The sequence below is a fragment of the Tamandua tetradactyla genome, chromosome 16, assembly GCF_023851605.1.
Source record: "Tamandua tetradactyla isolate mTamTet1 chromosome 16, mTamTet1.pri, whole genome shotgun sequence".
In the NCBI taxonomy this organism is placed as follows: domain Eukaryota; kingdom Metazoa; phylum Chordata; class Mammalia; order Pilosa; family Myrmecophagidae; genus Tamandua; species Tamandua tetradactyla.
Window position 1 is genome coordinate 13,983,262 of NC_135342.1, and position 19,896 is coordinate 14,003,157.

The window sequence follows — 19,896 nt, forward strand, 5'->3', positions numbered from 1 at the left end:
AGCAGTGCCCTTAAGTGAGTGTCTATTCTGTTCTGTGTCCTGCTAGACGGCTTCCTAGGGGGTGGTCCTGGCTCCGTCCCTTACTTGTTGGGTAGTCTGTTTCCTCATTTGCAGAAGGGTCTGATAACAGTGCTGCCCTCAAGGGCTTGCTGTGAGGATTCAAATAATTTAGCTTAGGTTCAAGTATTTTGAATGCTATCAGGCAGCTAGTGTGAGCATGATGAATATCGGCTATTATTAAACTCTCTTGACTTGCCAACTGTAACCTACATCTCCATTTCCTCATCTGTAAAGGGGCTAAATAGGGCAAACCTCAATAGACACACATACATTTATATTTATTAAAAAATATTGGAATGGCAAAAGCGCCTGCACTGCAAAAGGGACACATGGAAAGTGGGGCTGCCATGGGACTGATAACTTTGTATAGTATTTTAAAATTCTTACCTTGTACATACATATATTGCTTTTTTTCCCCCTTTTAGTAGTACTCCCTAGTCCACTAAAGTGTTGTGAGGTTTCAAGGACCTCACACATTAAGTACTTAGTTTGCCTATCCCACATACCAAACAGGAAACGTGGAATGGGGGGGGGGAGGCGGGAGGCGGGGAGAAGGAACTTGGCAGCCCCTTCTCTCTCATTTGGTAAGTGCAGCATCCCATGGCGGCTCAACCAAAATTTGTTACCTTCATATATTAGATCTTCCTTCTCAAAAGGACTACATACCGTATGCCTCCTGGAGGCACAAGAAGCCAGAGGTCAATCATTGTGCGGCTTCCTAGAGACTTACAGAAATCCATTTTTATAATACAAACATGTAACCACGGAGAAATGTAAAATTCTAAGGAACTTAAAGACATTTCTTGCCTGGGGCTGACAATTTTAAGCTCCACCTCTCCACCCTTCCCAGATTCCCTAGGGGTCCTCTCTGGATGACTCAATCTCTGCCATTAGAGGTAGAGGGATGGAAAAGTTTGAAGCTTCAGAGAAGATTCTACAATCATTTTTTATTCATCCAGATCCACCTGCTCCCCCTTGTGACCAAGGCCCCACATTGCAAAGTAAAAGGTATAATTAGCTCAAAATTGCAAAAACCCATGTGTGATTCATGCAGCAATAAAACTAGAGCCACGGACTAAGCACTAAGTGTCCAGAATGAGACCTGTTAGCCTCCAGAAACACCTCATTGGCAGCTCTATCCTCATCCAGAGCAGAAGCAAGGATGATGGCAAGGGGTGGGTTATCTCATTCCTCCTCCCACTGAATATCAGTTCCTCTCAGCCAAACTCTCACTGCATAAAGTAGGACTGAAATGGGAAAGGAGAGGATTTATGCAAAACTGGCCAAAATCCAAACCTCACACAATTTAGTATCAAGGACAAACATAAGAGAGTGTGAAGTATAGTGGGGCAAAGCTTACACTGAGTAAAATCAACCTCATGTTACAAATAAAGCCTTGACCCTTACTATGGGACTTGGGGCAAGTGACTTAGCTATCACTTAACATAGGGTTATCACCCACATTTACTCTGCGCAATGCCTGGACATAGAAAACCAAAACAGAAGCAGTATCATTATCACTTGGCTTATACCTTTCCATTATTAGTGTAATTCTTGCCACTGACAGCGGCCACTATTTAGCTGAATTATTCAAGACAATTAGAAGTCTTTTAGAATTTGAGCAGCCTAATTCTTGCTGCATTACCCAGAAAAATGGAGGCAGGAAGATTGACAGAAGGAAGGAATTTTGGAGTAGTGTTAGAGCATCAAGTGACACTTCATCAGGTCTAGAAAGCCAATGGAAGGCTCACTCTCTGCCAGATGAGGTTTCTAATTTGGAAGAAACACAAGCAAATCCTAAAGCAAATAACTTTATTTCTATTTTTTTTTAAACGAAGGGAAATATAGAAAATATGTAAAACACAAACTGCTGTGATTCAGAGTAAATGAAGGGCTGACACAACTGAGAAAACCACCTCCAGACTGGCCTGTGCCTGCCTCAGTTACTGAGGGCTTTGTTAAAAGGGCAGGCTCCTTGTCCTAACTCAGCCCCAGTGAATCAGAATCTCCAAGAGTGGGAGCCAGGCATTTGCCGTTTTAAAACAAGCTCTCCCACTAATATCTGAACTATTCAACTTGGAAGGTCTTGTTCTAATATCCAAGAGGACTTGGTAACATTTCCTTTTGCAAAACCCATGCTAGACCTCAACTAATCCTAAACTAAAACTCACGCAGCACAGCACACCAGATGGCACCTGTTGTTTTTCAGGATCTCAAACTTCGGAGGAAATACATTCCGCCTGTTATGCTTTTTCTTCTCTAAAGCACTTGTCTGAATTTGAAACTGTGGTTCCACTAGTATTTCATCAGGCCTGGACCTTATTCCCCACCTGCAGCTATGATCCTCTCTATATGACATCAAGTGGGGAATAAGTCCAAGAAGGTGGGAAAAGGCTCCTAAGCAACAAGGTGTGCTGGTTCCTGGAAGGCATCTCCAACAATACCCCTAGAGGGCTAGGATGCCGTGACAGCACCAGGACAGAAGAAGGTGCCAGAGGTGCTTTAAGGTGATCACCACTCAAGGGAGCCGGCAGGCGTGGGGTTAGGCAACAGTCGTGAGCAGTGCTGGAACGGGGACAGCTAGTTCCTCTGTCCCTTGTTTAGCGGCTGCTGGCAATCAGAAGCAGCACATCTGCACACTCCCAGTGCTTGCAGGAAATGGTGTGTATTGGTCCAATTACTTCCCACCTCCCTCGTCTGGAGCGGCCATCGTAGTGGGAAGGGGCATGCTAGCGGGTAGCACCTCCATGACTGCCAAGGCTTTGGTTCACTTGGTGCCAAGGCACTCCACAATCCCATTCCCCTTCATGCCATCAAAAAAGAAGAAGTTGTTGTGAGGAGGGTCCCTTTGAGACAGGGCCTAGGGAGAAGAATGAGAAAAGGATTCAGCTTAAGTGCTTAAAAAAGAAGACAAAATGAAAAAAAAAAGTCTTCTAAAAGCAGTCTAGCCTATGGCAGTGGTTCTCAGCCAGGGGGGATTTCACCCCCCCAGGGGATATATGGAAATGTCTAAAGATAGGACTCTTGGCTCTGTCCCTCAGCAGCTGTGTGTCCCTGGGCAGATCATTTAACCTCAGAACCTTACTTTCCCTTTATAAAATGAGAGTAACAAATGCATGATCCTGGAGATGAAAAGAGATGATATACTTCAAGTATCTAAAACAATGTCTAGTACAGAGTACTTCTTGACAAAATTATAGTCAAATTATTTATGTCCTTTCAGCCAGCAGATAGCAATTCATTTCACTAAGTCTAGAGTTACCACCTTCATAGCCCTAGGGACATATTTGTGGGAGATAAACAAAGGTGCAGAAGGCAGCACCTGCCTCGAGGCAAAGAGGCTGCCTGCTTTCATAGGACGGTCCAAGGCTGGGATCCACAGGCCCTGGGAAATGCTATTCAGCAATGGAAACGGTGATTAGCTTGTGGGTTTTTTAACAAGAGGACAGAGCACATTTAAAGATGGAATGGTACTCTGAGATTACCTGCCGAGTCACATGTGTAAATGTATTTTTCTGGGGAAAGGGTTTATAGGTGTCAGTGAATTTTCAGAGGCTGTTAACCCTGAAAGGGCTGAAACTTCACCAAGAACTACCATTTAAAAAGGAGGATGTCACCTGGGTGAGCTGCTGGGTTAGGCTTTAATGCTTCCAGGGAGCACCATGCTTGTCCTTCTTAAGGAAGGATACCACCTTCACAAGGCTAGGAACAGGCTCCAAATATCCTTAACTTCTTGAGCAGAACACCAATCCCTCTCTGTTCCCTTAACAATAAATTGGGGACAGTTATACCTATTTCAAATGGTTATTCATCCATTCATCCATGGAAAATTTACTGAGCAGCTATTCTCTATTAGTTATTGAGCTAGATAGATGATAAGTGTTCTGCGAGGGTCCTGCCTGTGTGGAGCCTGTGAAAAAGAAATGAGACCACACCTGCAAAGAGTTTCAAACAGGGCTGGATAAATGCTCAATAAGAATAATGACTTTATTACTGATAATAATTATCAATTGCACCCCAAGTTCACCTGTTTGAGCAGATGAAGCACATAATAAAATAAACAACGTAAGGCAGGCTAGGTGGCAAGTGAATGGAGTCAGAGAGGAGAATGAGCCACTTCAAGATGAGGAGATGGGTGAGGACAGAGGCACAGAGTCAAAGAAGGGACAGGAGTGACTGAAGTGGACACTCCAGGCAGGCTGGAGAGAGAAGCTGGGGCCAGACGAGAGTTGTTGTAAGTTACAGAATGAAGCCCATACTCATCGTGCAATGGTATGCCACTGAGTTGCCAAACAGGGACAGAATTTTGGGAAGATTAACATGTGAGCAGTAAGGAGGCCAGGCTAGTCCTAAAGGTGTGGATTTCAAGTGTTGGCTCAGCCTTCTCTGAATTGTGTAACCATGCACCAGAAAAAGGCTTGTTTCTCTGAGTTTGCATGTAAAGCAGGCACATAAATAGCACCTGCCTGCTAGAGTTTTCGGTGAGGATGAAATGCATAAGGTTATTAATGTGCCTGGTACAAAGTAAATTCTCAATAAATAGGAGCTGCTATTATAAACGGGGACCAGGAGTCCCTTAATAATATCTGGTGATCCCAGTGGAATGGTTCAAGACCCCACAGCTGAATTTTCCAGACTCTAGAACCCAAGTTATAGGAGATGAAACATGTTAAATAACATAGACCCTGGCATGGCTGCTGCTGTCATCATCAGCTCTCTGACTATAGGCAAGGAGACCCGCTGTCGGCAGGAGGTAAGGATAGAAACAAAAGCATGATTTAGACTTAATTTGGTAGTAGACATGGATAAAAAATGTAGTGTCTAGACGGATTTAAGAAAGGAAGGAAATAAAGAGCCCTCCATTTCCTAACGTTTACTCCTTATAGGTGGGCTAGTTGATCCCTTAGTAGAGAAAGGGGAGGTGTGAGCTTCTCAATGTCAAGAACCTATTGCCAGGTAACTAAAGGCTGAAACTGTTAATTAAGGGGGAGTGGCAGGGACAAGAGAACAGGGCATGGAGTGAACATGGGGCAAAGGTAAAGTGCTTCCCAAGCAAGATGGGGGCAGGAGGAGATTCCAAACACACCCAGCAACCAAGAATGCAGAGTACTCTGGCTATCTGGGATAAACAGAAACAAGATGCTGGGCAACAGCTGTCCCCAGCAGGCAGGAAGGAGGGGGCTGCATTTGGGGTTAGGACTGAGATGTAGAGAAGCCACCACAAACAATGGGGGTCATGGCCACCTGCCCCAACCTCCAATCTCCATCCCACATGAAAAACTCAAGGAATAGCTTCTGAATGCGATACAGAGAAGTAAGGTTGAGGGCATAAGGACAGAAGTTCCATAGTCTATACAGAGAGCCTCTGGACATGGGTGCCACTTATAGGCAGCACCTGAGGCAGGATAGCCAAGTGGTAAAGAGCACAGGCTCAAGAAACCACTCTCAGAGCCTGGGCTCAAAGCCTGGCACACTGCCACTTATTAGTATGGGCAAGTAACTTCACTTCTCTGCATCTCAGTTCTTCCTTTATAAAATGAGCTAATCTACATGAAGAACACTGTCTTTGTCTGGTACGTTGCTAGTGTGCTTTCAATAAATGTTATCTGTTGTTATGATTATTATTATCATGTGGACTATAAAAAATACATGTGTTTCCATTACCCACTTATGGCTTTTTCATCACTGCACTCTTTCCTGCTGAGCCTGTTTACATGCAGCCCCAGAATCCTTCTCAACACTGTCCTCTGGGCAACCACTCCCAACTTCTCAGATTTGGACATATAAATGGAAACTTCCATATAGCTCTAACTAAGCAGAGGCATGAGCAAGGAAACATGTCTGGTTATCACATGCTTCTCTTCTTACCCATCGTCATCTCCTTTGTCCTCACCCACTGCCAAAGAAACAGAAGCAGTTTAGATTTGGGAAAAGAAGTATCATAAAATAAGTGAGATAAAGTAGCCTTAGGGAGAGGGGGGCACTATTAAATCCAGTCATGTTGTCAGAGCAAATTTGCAGTCCCAAATACAAAGTGGTGAGAGCTCCATCTCATTGTCCTTCTGAACTCTAACTTGACAGGTAAATGGACTTGGAAAATCTTTTAAGCAGGCAGGGATCTGGCCCATGAAAAAAAGGATAAACCACCATTATGGGCACATATCTAAGTCTCCAGAGAAAGTAAAGTGTATTTGGGGCATGCTAGAGTTTTAGCATCCTCAGTGTTCTAGGAGAGATCCAAAAGGCTATGCCAGTTATAGGTTATGTGACCATAAGTGAGCTACTTTCCTTCTGGGAAGAATAATAACACCTACCTATCACAGGCCCAGGACCACCCATAGGAGAGCCTGTGAAGTCTGTGTTCACTTGCCATCAACTTCCTATTTTTCTACAAATACCTATGGTGTGTGGATTAAAAAGAGGGACTGTGATGCCAAGATGATGGAAGGAGGGAAACTGGCTAAAGAAGCTGTTAAGCCCACAGGACAATCTGGACCTCAGTTTCTCCTCTTAAGTGGGGATATATCCATTTCACAGAGCTGTGAGAAGCAGAATACCCGGCAAATATAATAAGCCCTAGACAGATAACAGATGTAAGCAGGGGATAGTAGATAGCACCTTAAAGGCAGTATGTCCAGCTCTGGGCTTAGCAGGAACAGGCATCCAAAGATCATTTGTTAAATGGCCACAGGATGAGATACAGGAAAGAATGGGATAGGATGGAGAAAGAAAGGAAGGAAAAGGATAGGGGAACAAACAAGGATGGGGTGGAATCAGAGAAACCAGGCAGCTCCCTAAGACTGTCCTCAACTCTCTGTTGGCACATCTAAAATGTCATGCTGTGGTGGGTCAACTATCTTCTTTTCCATAGCAGCTTTTTACCTTCACAATCTCCTGTGCCAAGATCCCTCCAACTACTGCACACACTGGGGCCATCTCAGAAAAGCAGTACCTAAAAGAGAAGACAAATGAAATAAAGCACTGAGGAAAAAGAATGCTGATGTGACATCTGGAAAAGTTCAGTTGTGGGCTCCTCTGAATAATAACATCTCCCACCAGGAAGAGTCAATTCAGACAGTAATGCTAACAGTGGTATCAAGCCGTGAAAATTAAATCCAATCCAGGGGGTCTGTAAGTGGCTGGGAAAGACCTGTGAACTTTTGCAAGCAGGAATTCATTCACAACGCTTTTTTATTTTTTAAAGTTAAAGGAAAGACTATATCTGTACTTACTAAAAATAGGGTCCTACAAATATCAGATGTTTCAATGCCCTGGCCACATTCTCACAATTCTCTTCTTACCCATAATGGGTCGTGGGTTCTATATGCTATTCCCAAACAAATGTCAGGGAGCATGCTTGTGTTAACATGTAAAAGACCTGGGAAATTTGGGGCCTGAAATTAAAGCATAGGGGCAGAAAAAAGGTCTCTGTTACCCACATAACACCAATCCTTCTGGGTCAGGATGGGGCATCTAGAAGACAAATCATAGCTGAACTGTCACCTGCCCCTCCAAACCAACCATGCTGGGGAGCAAACACTTTCTCCTATCATTTCCCCAGAGGAAGTGTGCCCTGCCAGTTCCTACCTGAATACAGGAGTTTCTCCAAAATACATAAGCTAAAAGGAAAGCTTCCCTAAGGAATCCTATTACTGGAAGTCTACCTCCAATCTTCCCAGTTTGGTGCATTTCTATAAAGTTTTTGAAGTGCAGATATCTAAACATATATAATTTTAAATCTAAATAGTATCAATGATAATTCATTCTGTTCTGTAACCTACTGGTGGATATTTAAACTTTTGAAATTATACATCGTAGCAAAGGTTTCCAAAGAATTTCTTTCTTTTCCCCTCTATTATTTATTTATTTTTAATCCATATGTTTTACTCATCTATCTATACTGTAGATAAAAGGGGTATCAGACACAAGGGTTTTTTTAATTAATTTTTTTATTACTTTAAAAAATTTTTTTTAAATATGACAAGAAAGAAACACAAATGTTCTTAACATGATCATTCCATTCTACATACATAATCAGTAATTCACAACATCATCACATAGTTGCATATTCATCACCATGATCATTTCTTAGAACATTAGCAGCAATTCAGAAAAAGAAATAAAAAGACAATAGAAAAAAATTCATACATGCCATACCCCTTACCCTTCCCTTTCACTGATCACCAGCATTTCAATCTAACTTTATTTAACATTTGTTCCCCCTATTATTTATTTTTATTCTGAATGTTTTACACGTCTGTTGATAAGGTAGATAAAAGGAGCATCAGACACAAGGTTTTCACAATCACACAGTTACATTGTGAAAGCTATATCATTATACAATCATCTTCAAGAAACTGGTTATTGGTACACATCTCTACAGTTCCAGGCCCTTCCCTCTAGCCTCTTGAATGTACCTTAAACTAAAGAAGGGATATTTATATAATGCGTAAGAATAACCTCCAGAATAACCTCTCGGCTCTGTTTGAAATCTCTCAGCCACTGATGCTTTATTTTGTCTCATTTCTGTCTTCCCCCTTTCAGTCGAGAAGGTTTTCTCAATCCCTTGATGCTGAGTCCTAGCTCATTCTAGGATTTCTGTTCCACGTTGCCAGGGAGGTTTACACCCCTGGGAGTCATGTCACATGTACAGAGAGGTGAGGATGGTGAGTTTGCTTGCCATGCTTGCTGAGAGAGAGATAGGCCACATCTGAGCAACAAAAGAGGTTATCTGGGGGTGACTCTTAGGCCTAATTTTAAGTAGGCTTAGCCTATCCTTTGCAGGGATAAGTTTCATATGAACAAACCCCAACACTGAGGGCTTGGCCTATCCAAATAATTTCTTAAGATAAGTTCCTAAATATAGTATTGCTGAATTTTGAAAATTATTGCCAAGCTGCCCTCCAAAAAGACTGTAGTCATTTCAACTCCTACCAACTGTGTCTGTGAGTCCCATTTCCTTACACACTGGCCAGGATCAGCATACCCATTCTGTTAAACCACAGAAGTAACTTTACTCCTGCTTATTAAAAAAAAGGTCCACAATAGAAATCTAAACCATATAGAATACTATACCAAATAAAAACTATTCATCCATAATTCCACTACTCAAAGATTATCATATGTGGGAATATTTCCTTTTGGTTTATGTTAATATACCTATTATTTTGTGCCACCATATTATATAACTTAATTTTTTTCCCCCTCTTAAAAGCATATTGTGCCTCATGTTTATAGCAGCATTATTTATGATTGCCAAGAGATGGAAATAGGCCACATGTTCTTCAATGGATGAGTGGCTAAACTCACAAGACAGTAAAGTCATGAAGTATGTAATAATGTGGATGAGTCTTGAGGACATTATGCTAGTGAAATTAGCCAGAAACAAAAGAACAAACATTGCATGGTCTCACTAATATGAATTAATATTAAGGAGAGAACTTTCAAGAATTGAAGTTAAGAACACAGGTTATCAGGAGATAGAAAGAGGGTAGAGATTGGGCATTTGGTGTTGAAGGAATAGTTTTTACAACAGGACTGATTGTAAAAACTCAGAAATAGATAGCACAATACTATCTGATAGGAGCACAATAATATAAGTCTACTGAATGAAGCTGAAAGTGAGTATGGTTGAGGGAGAAGAGTTGGGGGGCATGTATGAACCCAGAAGACAGAGAATAAAGACTGAGATAGTATAACTTAAGTATGCCTAGAGTGGTCAATGAGGGTGATTAAATGTACGAATATAGAAACATTGTTATATGAGGGAGAACAAATGACTATCAACATTGCAAGGTGTTAAAAATGGATGTTACATAGAAAAAAGTACAATCAATGCAGGGTCTATAGTCAACAGTAACACTGAAATATGCTTCCACTGAATGTCAAGAACTGGGGTGGGACATGGAAGATGGGTATGGCTTCCTTGCGAAAGAAAAGGAAGTGTCTTCATACACATTATGGTGGTGAAGGCATGTCTATTTACTCATGTTGGAATATATGATGTGCGAATAAAATTGTTTAAAAATGAATAGAGAGAAACAACTGTTAAAGAAAATATGGACAAAGAGATGTACCTATTCACTGTTGGTAGGGAAGCTGAGAAGTACAGCCCCTCCAGAGGGCAATGTGGTGGTTCCATAGGAGGCCAGGGGTGGGGTTGCCATATAATCATGCAACCCCTTTGTTAGGTATATATATATACACCTGGAGGAACCGAGAATGGGGACACAAATGGATAGCTGCACACTGGTGTTTATAGTGGGGAATTCACAATGGATAGACATGGCCTAAAGGTACAACGACTGAAGAACGGAAGGGGGAACTGTGGTGTTTACCTTCAACAGACTACCATGTAGCTGCAAGAAAGAATGGAAGTTGTGAGGCATGCAACTAGGTGAAAGAACCTTAAGAACAGTATGTTGAATGAAATGTCAGAAACAAAGACAATACTGTAATGCCTCACTCATAAGGACTAACTACAATATACAAACTCAGAGAATTGAAGTTGAGAGAATGAGTTATCAGGTTGGGGCTTGTTGTAAAGGTTCCTAGATTGTAAACTCTTACAGCAGTCACATATATTTAGGAGTTGTAATTGTTATTTCTAAATTCTGATATACTGAGTTATTTGTATATAACCTGGTCATTCCCTGAAACTTCAATTATTTATGTGACACCTGAGACTCAGAGTTAGAGCACTAAAGCTATGAAAGTCAGCACACTGTTCAGAAACAGCATTCAGCAACTGTTTAGAAAGCTGAAAAAATGATCAGACTTCATCTAGAGATATGAATGAAGCTGATCTGGAAAGGACTAAGGTGAATCAGAATACTGAGAAAAGGATGATATGGCCCATATTTTCAAACTTCAACCTCTGTAAGAGACCAAAGGGAAAGATGTTTATTTGGCGCAAAATTTATATTTTGGGTAGTACGTTATCTAATTTAACTTGTATGGTCAGTTTACTTGTGCACTATAATTACCTGAAATCTTGAATAGGGCGTGAGATCACCTTGGTTTGTACAGGTTAGTGTGCTGCCTCGATCTATCCCAGAGTAATTTGGACAGAAAATAAAAAAGTATTTGCAAAGTCCCCTTGGAGGACTGGGGAGAAAAGAGGAAATATTCAACTTTCCTATCTAGGGAATTCCTGATACTCTCACAAGCAATGGGGACAATTAATTCAATAGGATGAGCCCTCAATCTTGGGGCTCGCCCCCATGAAACTTACTCCTACAAAGGAGAAGCTAAGCCTATTGATAATTATGCCTAAGAGTCTCATCCAGAGAACCTCTTTTGTTGCTCAGATGTAGCCCCCTCTCTAAGCGAACTTGGTAAATGAACTCACTTGCCCTCCCTACTACATGAGACATAACTCCCAGAGCTGTAAATCCCTCTGGCAACAAGGGACCTAACTCCAGGGGATGAGTCAGGACCCAATATCAAGGGAATAACAACAAAGCCTTCTTGACCAAAAGGGGGTAAAGAGAAATGAGACAAAATAAAATGTCAGTGGCTGAGAGATTTCAAACAGAGTTGAGAAGTTATCCTTATACATCATATAGATATTCCTTTTTAGTTTATGGTATGTTGGAGTGGCTAGAGGGAAGTACTTAAAACTGTTGAATTATGTTCCAATAGCCTTGATTCTTGAAAAGGACTATGTAACTTTTACAATATGACTGTGAAAACCTTGTGTCTAATGATCTTTTTATCCAGGGTATGAACAGATGAGCTAAAAAAAAAAGAGGTGGGGTGGGGTGGGATGATAAATAAATAATAGGGGGAGACAAAGGGTAAAAATTGGGTAGATTGAAATACTGTTGTTCAATGAGAGGGAGGGGTAAGAGGTATGGGATATACGAGTTCTTTCTGTTTCTTTTTCTTTTTTTTTTTTGGAGTGATGCAAATGTTCTAAAAATGATCATGGTGAAGAATACACAACTATGTGATGATACCGCGAGCCACTAATTGTAGAATATGGTTGGACGGTATGTTTGTGGAGACTTCCCAATAAAAATATTTTCAAAAAAACAAAAACAGAAACAGAATATAAAATGCAAAAGAAGTAGATACAAAACAAACAAAAAAATATATCATGCCTCAAACAAACCAAACCCAGAAACACAGAAAAAACATGTAACAAAATTCAGCACCATATGATAAAAATACTCAACAAACTAAGTACAGAAGGAAACATCCTCAACCTTATAAATGGCACCCATGAAATACTCACAGCTAACACCATATTTAATAGTGAAAGACTGAAAACTTTCTACCTATGAACAGGAACAAGACAAGGCTATCCACTGTCATCATTTCTATTCATACTGTGCTGGAGGTTGTAGCTACGGCAATTAAGAAAGGAAGAAGAAATAAAAGACATCCAGATTGGAAAGGAAGAAGTGATATTATTTCTATTCACAGGTGAGACACCTTATATAGAAAATCCTAAGGGACCTATTAGAATTACTAAATGAATTGGTAAGGCTGCAGGACACAAAATTGAATATACAAAAATCAACTGCAAATGAATACTCTGAAAATGAAATTAAGAAAACACTATTTACAATAATATAAAAAATAATAAAATACTCAGGAATAAATTTAACAAAAGTACAAGAATTATACACTAAAAACGACAAAACACTGTTGAAAAAATTAAAGAAAGCCTAAATAAACGGAGAGACATGCCATATTCGAGTATCAGAAGACTTAACATTGTTAAGATGCAATTAATCTACACATTCAACTCAATCCCTATCAATAGGTTGCTATTTTTTGCATAGATTGAGAAGCTGGGCCTAAAATTCATATGGGCATGCAAGGGACCAAGAAGAGTCAAAATAATCTTAAAAAAGAAGAACAAAATTGGATGACTCTCACTTTCTGATTTCAAACCTTAATTACAAAGGTACAGTAATCAAGAACAACATGGTAATGGCATAAGGTTAGACATATAAAAACTGACAATGCAAAAATAAAGCTGTATATATGGCCAATTGATTTTTTTTCAAATTTGAAAGCACTAACAATTATTATTTATATTACATTTTGTTCTGAGAATTTTCTTAACCATAACAATTAATTTTAGAGTCTTTATTTAGGATTCTTACAAACAGAAGGTATCTTAAAGAGCAGATATTATTGAGCCTTTTTCACAAGGTTGCAATTGTGATAAATGGGGAAAATACATATAAATTAAAGCCTGGAGCCCAACACTAGAAATGCTCCTGCTCTACTTCCTTGCATTGAAAGCATGCCTTTTTTTTTTTTTTTGCTGTTAATGGAGATTTTATTGAATCTCAATCATTTGTCAAACTGTTTTTTCTCTCTGAATATTTATAACCTACACTAATTTCTACTTCTTCTAAATCTCTAAGACATTTTTTTCAATTTTTAAAATTTTTTTAAAAAAATTTAACAAATGCAAACATTCTTAACTTTTGATCATTTTGTTCTACATGTATAATCAGTAATTCACAATATCATCACATAGTTGCATATTCATCATCATGATCATTTCTTCGAAAACTTGCATCAATTCAGAAAAAGAAATAAAAAGACAACAGAAAAAAATTCATACATACCATACCTCTTACCCCTCCCTTTCATTGATCACTAGCAATTCAATCTAAGTTTATTTTAACATTTGTTTCCCTTATTATTTATTTTTATTCCATATGTTCTACTCATCTGTTGATACGGTGGATTAAAGGAGCATCAGACACAAGGTTTTCACAATCACACAGTCACATTGTGAAAGCTATATACAATCGTCTTCAAGAAACATGGCTACTGGAACACAGCTCTACATTTTCAGGCAGTTCCCTTCAGCCTCTCCATTACATCTTGAATAATAAGATGATATCTACCTGATGCATAAAAATAACCTCCAGAATAACCTCTCGACTCTGTTTGGAATCTCTCAGCCATTGACACTTTGTCTCATTTCACTCTTCCCCCTTTTGGTCAAGAAGGTTTTCTCAGTCCCTTGATGCTAAGTCCCAGCTCATTCTAGGGTTTCTGTCCCACGTTGCCAGGAAGGTCCACACCCCTGGGAGTCATGTCCCACGTAGACAGGGGGGAGGGTGGTGAGATTGCTTGTTGTGTTGGCTGGAGAGAGAGGCCACAACTGAACAACAAAAGAGGCTCTCTTGGGGGTGACTCTTAGGCCTAAATTTTAAGTAGACTTGACCTAACCTTTTTGGGGTTCAGTTTCATATGAACAAACCCCAAGACTGGGGGCTCAGCCTATAGCTTTGGTTGTCCACACTGTTTGTGAGAATATCAAGAATTCAACTTGGAGAAGTTGAATTTTTCCCTGTTCTCACCATTCCCCTAAGGGGGCTTTGCAAATACTTATCCACTCACTGATCAATTCACTCTGGGATTCATCAAGACATCACTCTGGACAAACCAACAAAATCTCATGTCCTACCTGAGATTTTATAAGTTATATTAGGAAATGAACTAGTTAAAATATAAATTTGGTCAACTGATTTTTGACAGGGGTGCCGAGATAATTCAATGGGGAAAGAATAGTCTTTTCAACAAATAGTGCTAGGTCAACTGGATATTCACATACAAAAGTTGGACATCTACACCTCATCCTATATACAAAACTTAACTCAAAATGGCTCATAGACCTAAGAGGCTAAAACTGTAAGAGTTGTGAAAGAAAACATAGTAGTTTATCTTCATGACCTTGATTTAGCATTGGTTTCTTAGACATGACACCATAAGCATATGTAAAAAAAATAAATTGTATCTCATCAAACTTTTAAAAATTTGAAATTCAAATGATATATGAAGAAAGTACAGAGACAGATTGGGAGAAAATATTTGCAATTCATGTAATATGAATTGTAATTCATGTAATATGAATTGCAATTTATATCAGCATGCAAAATAACATATGTCTACAAAATAATATAAAGAAAAATAACTCAATTAGAAATTGGGCAAATGATCTGAATAGACATTTCTTCAAAGAAGATCTATGAATGGCCAATAAGCACATGAAAAGATGCTCAACACCATTAGTCATTAAACCAGAAGGAAAGATAGACTATAAAGACTGAGATGGTATAATCTAAGAATGCCTAGAGTGTATAACGATAGTGTCTAAACGTACAAATTAAAAAATGTTTTCGCATGAGGAAGAATAAAGGAATGTCAATATTGCAGGGGGCTGAAAATAGATGGTCATTCATATTTTTTAAAACTCTAACTTCTGTGTGAAACAAAAGTAAGAAATGTTTATTTGGTGCAAAATTTATATTTGACTACCGCATTTCCTAATATAACTTTTATGGACAGGTTAATTGAACACCATAAACACATGGAACCTTGAATAGGGCATGAGATTTTGTAGGTTTGTCCAGAAGGATACCCCAATAAACCCCAGAGTGATTTGAACAGTGAGTAAAGAAGTATTTGCAGTATCTCCTTGGGGAAATGGCGAGAAAGGGGGAAAACTCAACTTCCCCATTTGGAGAATTCCTGATATTCTCACAAGCAGTGGGGACAACCAAATCAATAGACCAAGCCCTTAATCTTGGGATTTGTTCATATGAAACTTATCCCTGCTAAGGATAGCTAGACCGACTTAAAATCAGGCCTAAGAGTCACCCTTCAGATAACCTCTTTTGTTGCTCAGATATGTACTATCTCTCTCTCAGCAAGCACGGCAAGCAAACTCACTGTCCTCCCCCCTCTCTATGTGGGACATGACTCCCAGGGGTGTAAACCTCCCTGGCAATGTGGAACAGAAATCCTAGAATGAGCTGGGACTCAGCATCAAGGAATTGAGAAAACCTCAAACAAAAGGCAGAAGAAAGAAATGAAACAAAGCATCAGAGGCTGAGAGATTTCAAACAGAGCCGAGAGGTTATCCTGGAGGTTATTCTTATGCATTATATAAATATCCCCTTTTTAGTTTAAGGTACATTCAAGAGGCTAGAGGGAAGTGCCTGGAACTGTAGAGATGTGTTCCAATAGCCAGTTTCTTGAAGATGATTGTATAATGATATAGCTTTCACAGTGTGACTGTGTGATTGTGAAAACCTTGTGTCTGATGCTCCTTTTATTTACAGTATGAACAGATGAGTTAAAAAATATGGATCAAAAATAAATAATTGGGGAACAAATGTTAAAATAAATTGGGTAAAGGGAAATACTAGTGGTCAATGAGAGGGATGGGTAAAGGGGTATGGTATGTATGAGTTTTTTTAAATTTCTTTTTCTGAATTGATGCAAATGTTCTAAGAAATGATCATGATGATGAATATATAACTATGCAATGAAAAAGAGTACATGGGTATGTATTTATCAAAATAAACAGACTCGCAGTATACTGAAAAGGAAGGCTATTGAAGACAAGGGATAGTAGGATCCCATTTTGATATTTAAAAAGAAAAATATATGGGAACATAATACAGGAAACAGTTCATGAGACCAGACCCCAAAATACTAGCAGTAGCTACTTCTTGATGATGGAACTGTATGTGATCCTTTTCTTCCCTTCTTTCCTTACATAATCAGAAAAGCAATACAGCTCTTTCAGATGAGAATAAAAATAATAATAGAGGACAGTACAAGCAGATCACAGACAGATGAAGAGCACTGAGACTTGCACACAGCTTTCTCTACTCAAGCGAGAACACTCCTGCTCAGAGGTGGAAGTGGGCAATTTCTGAGGACAGCTCAGCTGCAGGAAGGCAGCTCATTTCCTTACCAGTCTCCTTATTCCACTTCAGACTCTCTCTCCACCTGCCACAGACAGACTTCAAGAGGTAGCCAAACTCCTCTTACTTAAAGGGCAATAGAGCAGGACTGCCCAGCACATGAGGTCCTAGACCTGGGAAAGCAGTTTCAGAGTAAGTAGAAACAGCAAAGCAAAGTGCTCAGGAAAAAAGGCCAGCCAGCAGCTTGTTAGGCTCTGGCTTTCCCCTTCTGGGAAGCAGGGCTTCTGACTACTTGCCGGCAATGCAGAGTCAGGCTGTTCATCACTCTAAATGCCCAAATTAGTCACTCAGCTGCACACTCACGGCCCAGCATCAGCACCAGGTCTGTTTAGTGGCTGCAGCCTGCTGCCTATTGCCTGGCTGGGTCTGTTGAAACTGAAGTCTTATATGACCCTGTTCCTTCTACTGCTGTGAAGCACAGAGCAGGCAACACTGCCTCTCACAAAGTGGTACTTCCTTCAAGAGAGGAGGGGCCTGGCTGACTTAGCTACAGAGAGGGACTACATTCAAGCCTGCAGTATCATTACCCAGCTCTCATCATGCCAACTTGCAAAACCTCTTGTAGACTGCTCACTATTTTTAGGTGATGGCTTTTTTGGCCCAGGGCTCTGGAGGTGTTAAATAGGGAGGAGTGTACTTGTGTCTAAGTGAGATTGCCCATCAGAAATGGAGAAAGAGGGAGGAATCTGGTTGGCTTTACTGATGAAAAGAAACCAATACAGAGTGTTACTGTAAGAGATTAGCAATCTGCCTTGGTGAGACTGGGATAGGATCTTGGCTGGCCACTAAATAAAATCTTGGGACCGTGATTTAATCTTTCTGAGCCTCAGTTTCTTCATTTATAAAATGGGAAAAAAAAACAATACACACCTCAAGAGAGTATATGATGATTAAATATAGGTATATATGTAAAGCACAGAAAGCCTTCAATACATGGTACTAGTCTTATTATCTATATAACCTGAGACTAGCCACTTAACTTCTTAAAGCTTCAGATTCCTTTCCCATAAAATAAATTATTGTGAGAATTAAGAAAGACCATATACATAAAGCAACTACCATGATGCTTGGTCCTAACAGATGCCAAATAAACTGTAGCTATCATGCTACAACCTGCAGGCACAGCAAAGCAGAGTTTAGGAAGTCCTCCAAATGCTTCAAGAGAGAAGTAGAGTGCATGGAGGGCGCTTTGAAAGGACTGGGCTTCTCCAGCCAAGATCCTCAGACTGATTGTGTATAAGAGCAAAAGCCTGGTCATCTGAGGGGAAAGCATCCCAGCCTCCAAAGGGGAGAATGCTGGGAACATGGATCCCTTGGCAGTGGGAGTATAAATTCATAAATCAGCTTTGGAGGGAAATTTGGCAACACCTACCAAATGATAAATCACATCCCTCTGATCCAGCAACTCCCTTTCTAGTAGTTTATCCTGAAGGTGCACCAGCACACATACAAAATGATAAATACACAAGGTTATTCACTATTGCAGCATGCAATAATAAAAGCCCGGACACAACTCATGTCAGCAGGGGGCTGGTTCAAGAAACCACAGTTACTCCACATGCTGGAATACTAGCTGTGAAAGAGTCATGAAACTATGTACTTAACTGGAATCATCCCCAAAAGATCATATAAAGTAAAAAAGAAAAGTTCAGAACAGGAGATACAGCTTATATTGCCTTGAATTTTTTTTACATAGTAATATGTGTGTTTATTCCCAATGACCTTATTTTGATGTTGTTTCAGGCAAATGTTCCACCCTATAAGCTCAGGAGAACCCTGGCTGCTACTTTACTTCTTTTCTTTTTCTTTTTTTTAGCAGGGGCAGGCCCCAGGAATTAAACTGGATCTCTGGCATGGCAGGTGAGAATTTTGTTATTGAGCCATCTTCACACTGCTCTTTCACCTTTTTTAATGTGAACTCTAAGATGTATATAGAAAAGTAATAAACTTCAAAGTACAGTTTAACAAGTAGATATAGAGCAAATTTCAAGCTATAGTATGGGTTACAGTTCTACAATTTCAGGTATTTCCTTCTGGCTGTCCTAACATATAAGAAACTAAAAAGAAATAACTATGCAATGATTCAGTAGTCACAATCCTTTATGAAATCCTACCTTCTCTGTTACAACTCCTCCCTCTCATTTGATCATTCTCTCAATCTTCAGGGCTATTTGGGCAATGGCCACTCGAACCTCATGTTGGAAAAGGGGTGTTGACATTATGGGCTAGGGGAATGCAAATGGTTGACATTCTGGTAAATACTGGTACCTCTGGGTTTCAGAGCTTATCTGGCATAGAAACAATCTGGAGGTTTTAAGCTTCTGAAAAATAAATTTAATTAGTAAAACATTTTATGGAGTTTTAGATAAAGCCCTGGGTTTTCAGGAATACTTTTGGTTGGGTATTGGTATGCCATGGTAATTTGTACTATGTGGCTGAAGCTTTGTAAGAGTAACTTCCAGAATGACCTCAATTCTATTTTAAATCTCATAGCCACTAAAACCAATTTTTCCCTTTTGGTCAAGCAGGCATTCTTTTTTTTTTTTTTCAGCCTTGTAGTTTATTGAGGGGTCAATTCAATTTCACAAATCATGGATTAGTTAAATGAGTCCATGCTGACCTAACAAACCTTTTGAGGTTCACCTGTAACTGGTTTCTATACTCCTTGTTGTGGTCACATTATATTCCACTGGGGAAGGAGCCTTGCCTGAATGGAGTGAGCATTTTATTTTTCTTTCAGTGTACCTTGGAACCAAGCAGGCATTCTTGATCCCACAATGCCAGGACCAGGCTCAACGTGACCCATGCAGAGGGAACTGCCTTGAATTTTGAAGCATGTGAATATAAAATAATTATTTTTAAAAACAGGGCTTGATGTTTCTTGAAGATGACTGTATAATGACATAGCTTTCACAATGTGACTGTGTGACTATGAAAACCTTGTGTCTGATGCCCCTTTTAATCTACCTTTTCGACAGATGAGTAAAACATACGGATTAAAAATAAGTAACGGGGAACTAATGTTAAAATAAATTTAGTACATTGAAATGCTAGTGATCAATGAAAGGGAGGGGTAAGGGGTATG

At 39.8% G+C, this 19,896-nt stretch overlaps 1 protein-coding gene across 2 annotated transcripts in view; it reads right to left on the reverse strand.

Annotated features, from left to right (window-relative positions):
- Positions 1–1,855: 1,855 nt before the first annotated feature.
- SAE1 (SUMO1 activating enzyme subunit 1) overlaps positions 1,856–19,896 on the reverse strand; it is a 103,185-nt gene continuing 85,144 nt past the window's right edge. For both annotated transcript variants that reach the window (XM_077131337.1, XM_077131338.1), the window contains exons 8-9: positions 6,943–7,012; positions 1,856–2,920 (exon numbers count right to left, since the gene is read on the reverse strand). In XM_077131337.1, the coding sequence (XP_076987452.1) occupies positions 2,828–2,920; positions 6,943–7,012 (163 nt within the window). In that variant the 3' untranslated portion in view covers positions 1,856–2,827. The remainder of the gene's footprint in view (positions 2,921–6,942; positions 7,013–19,896) is intronic.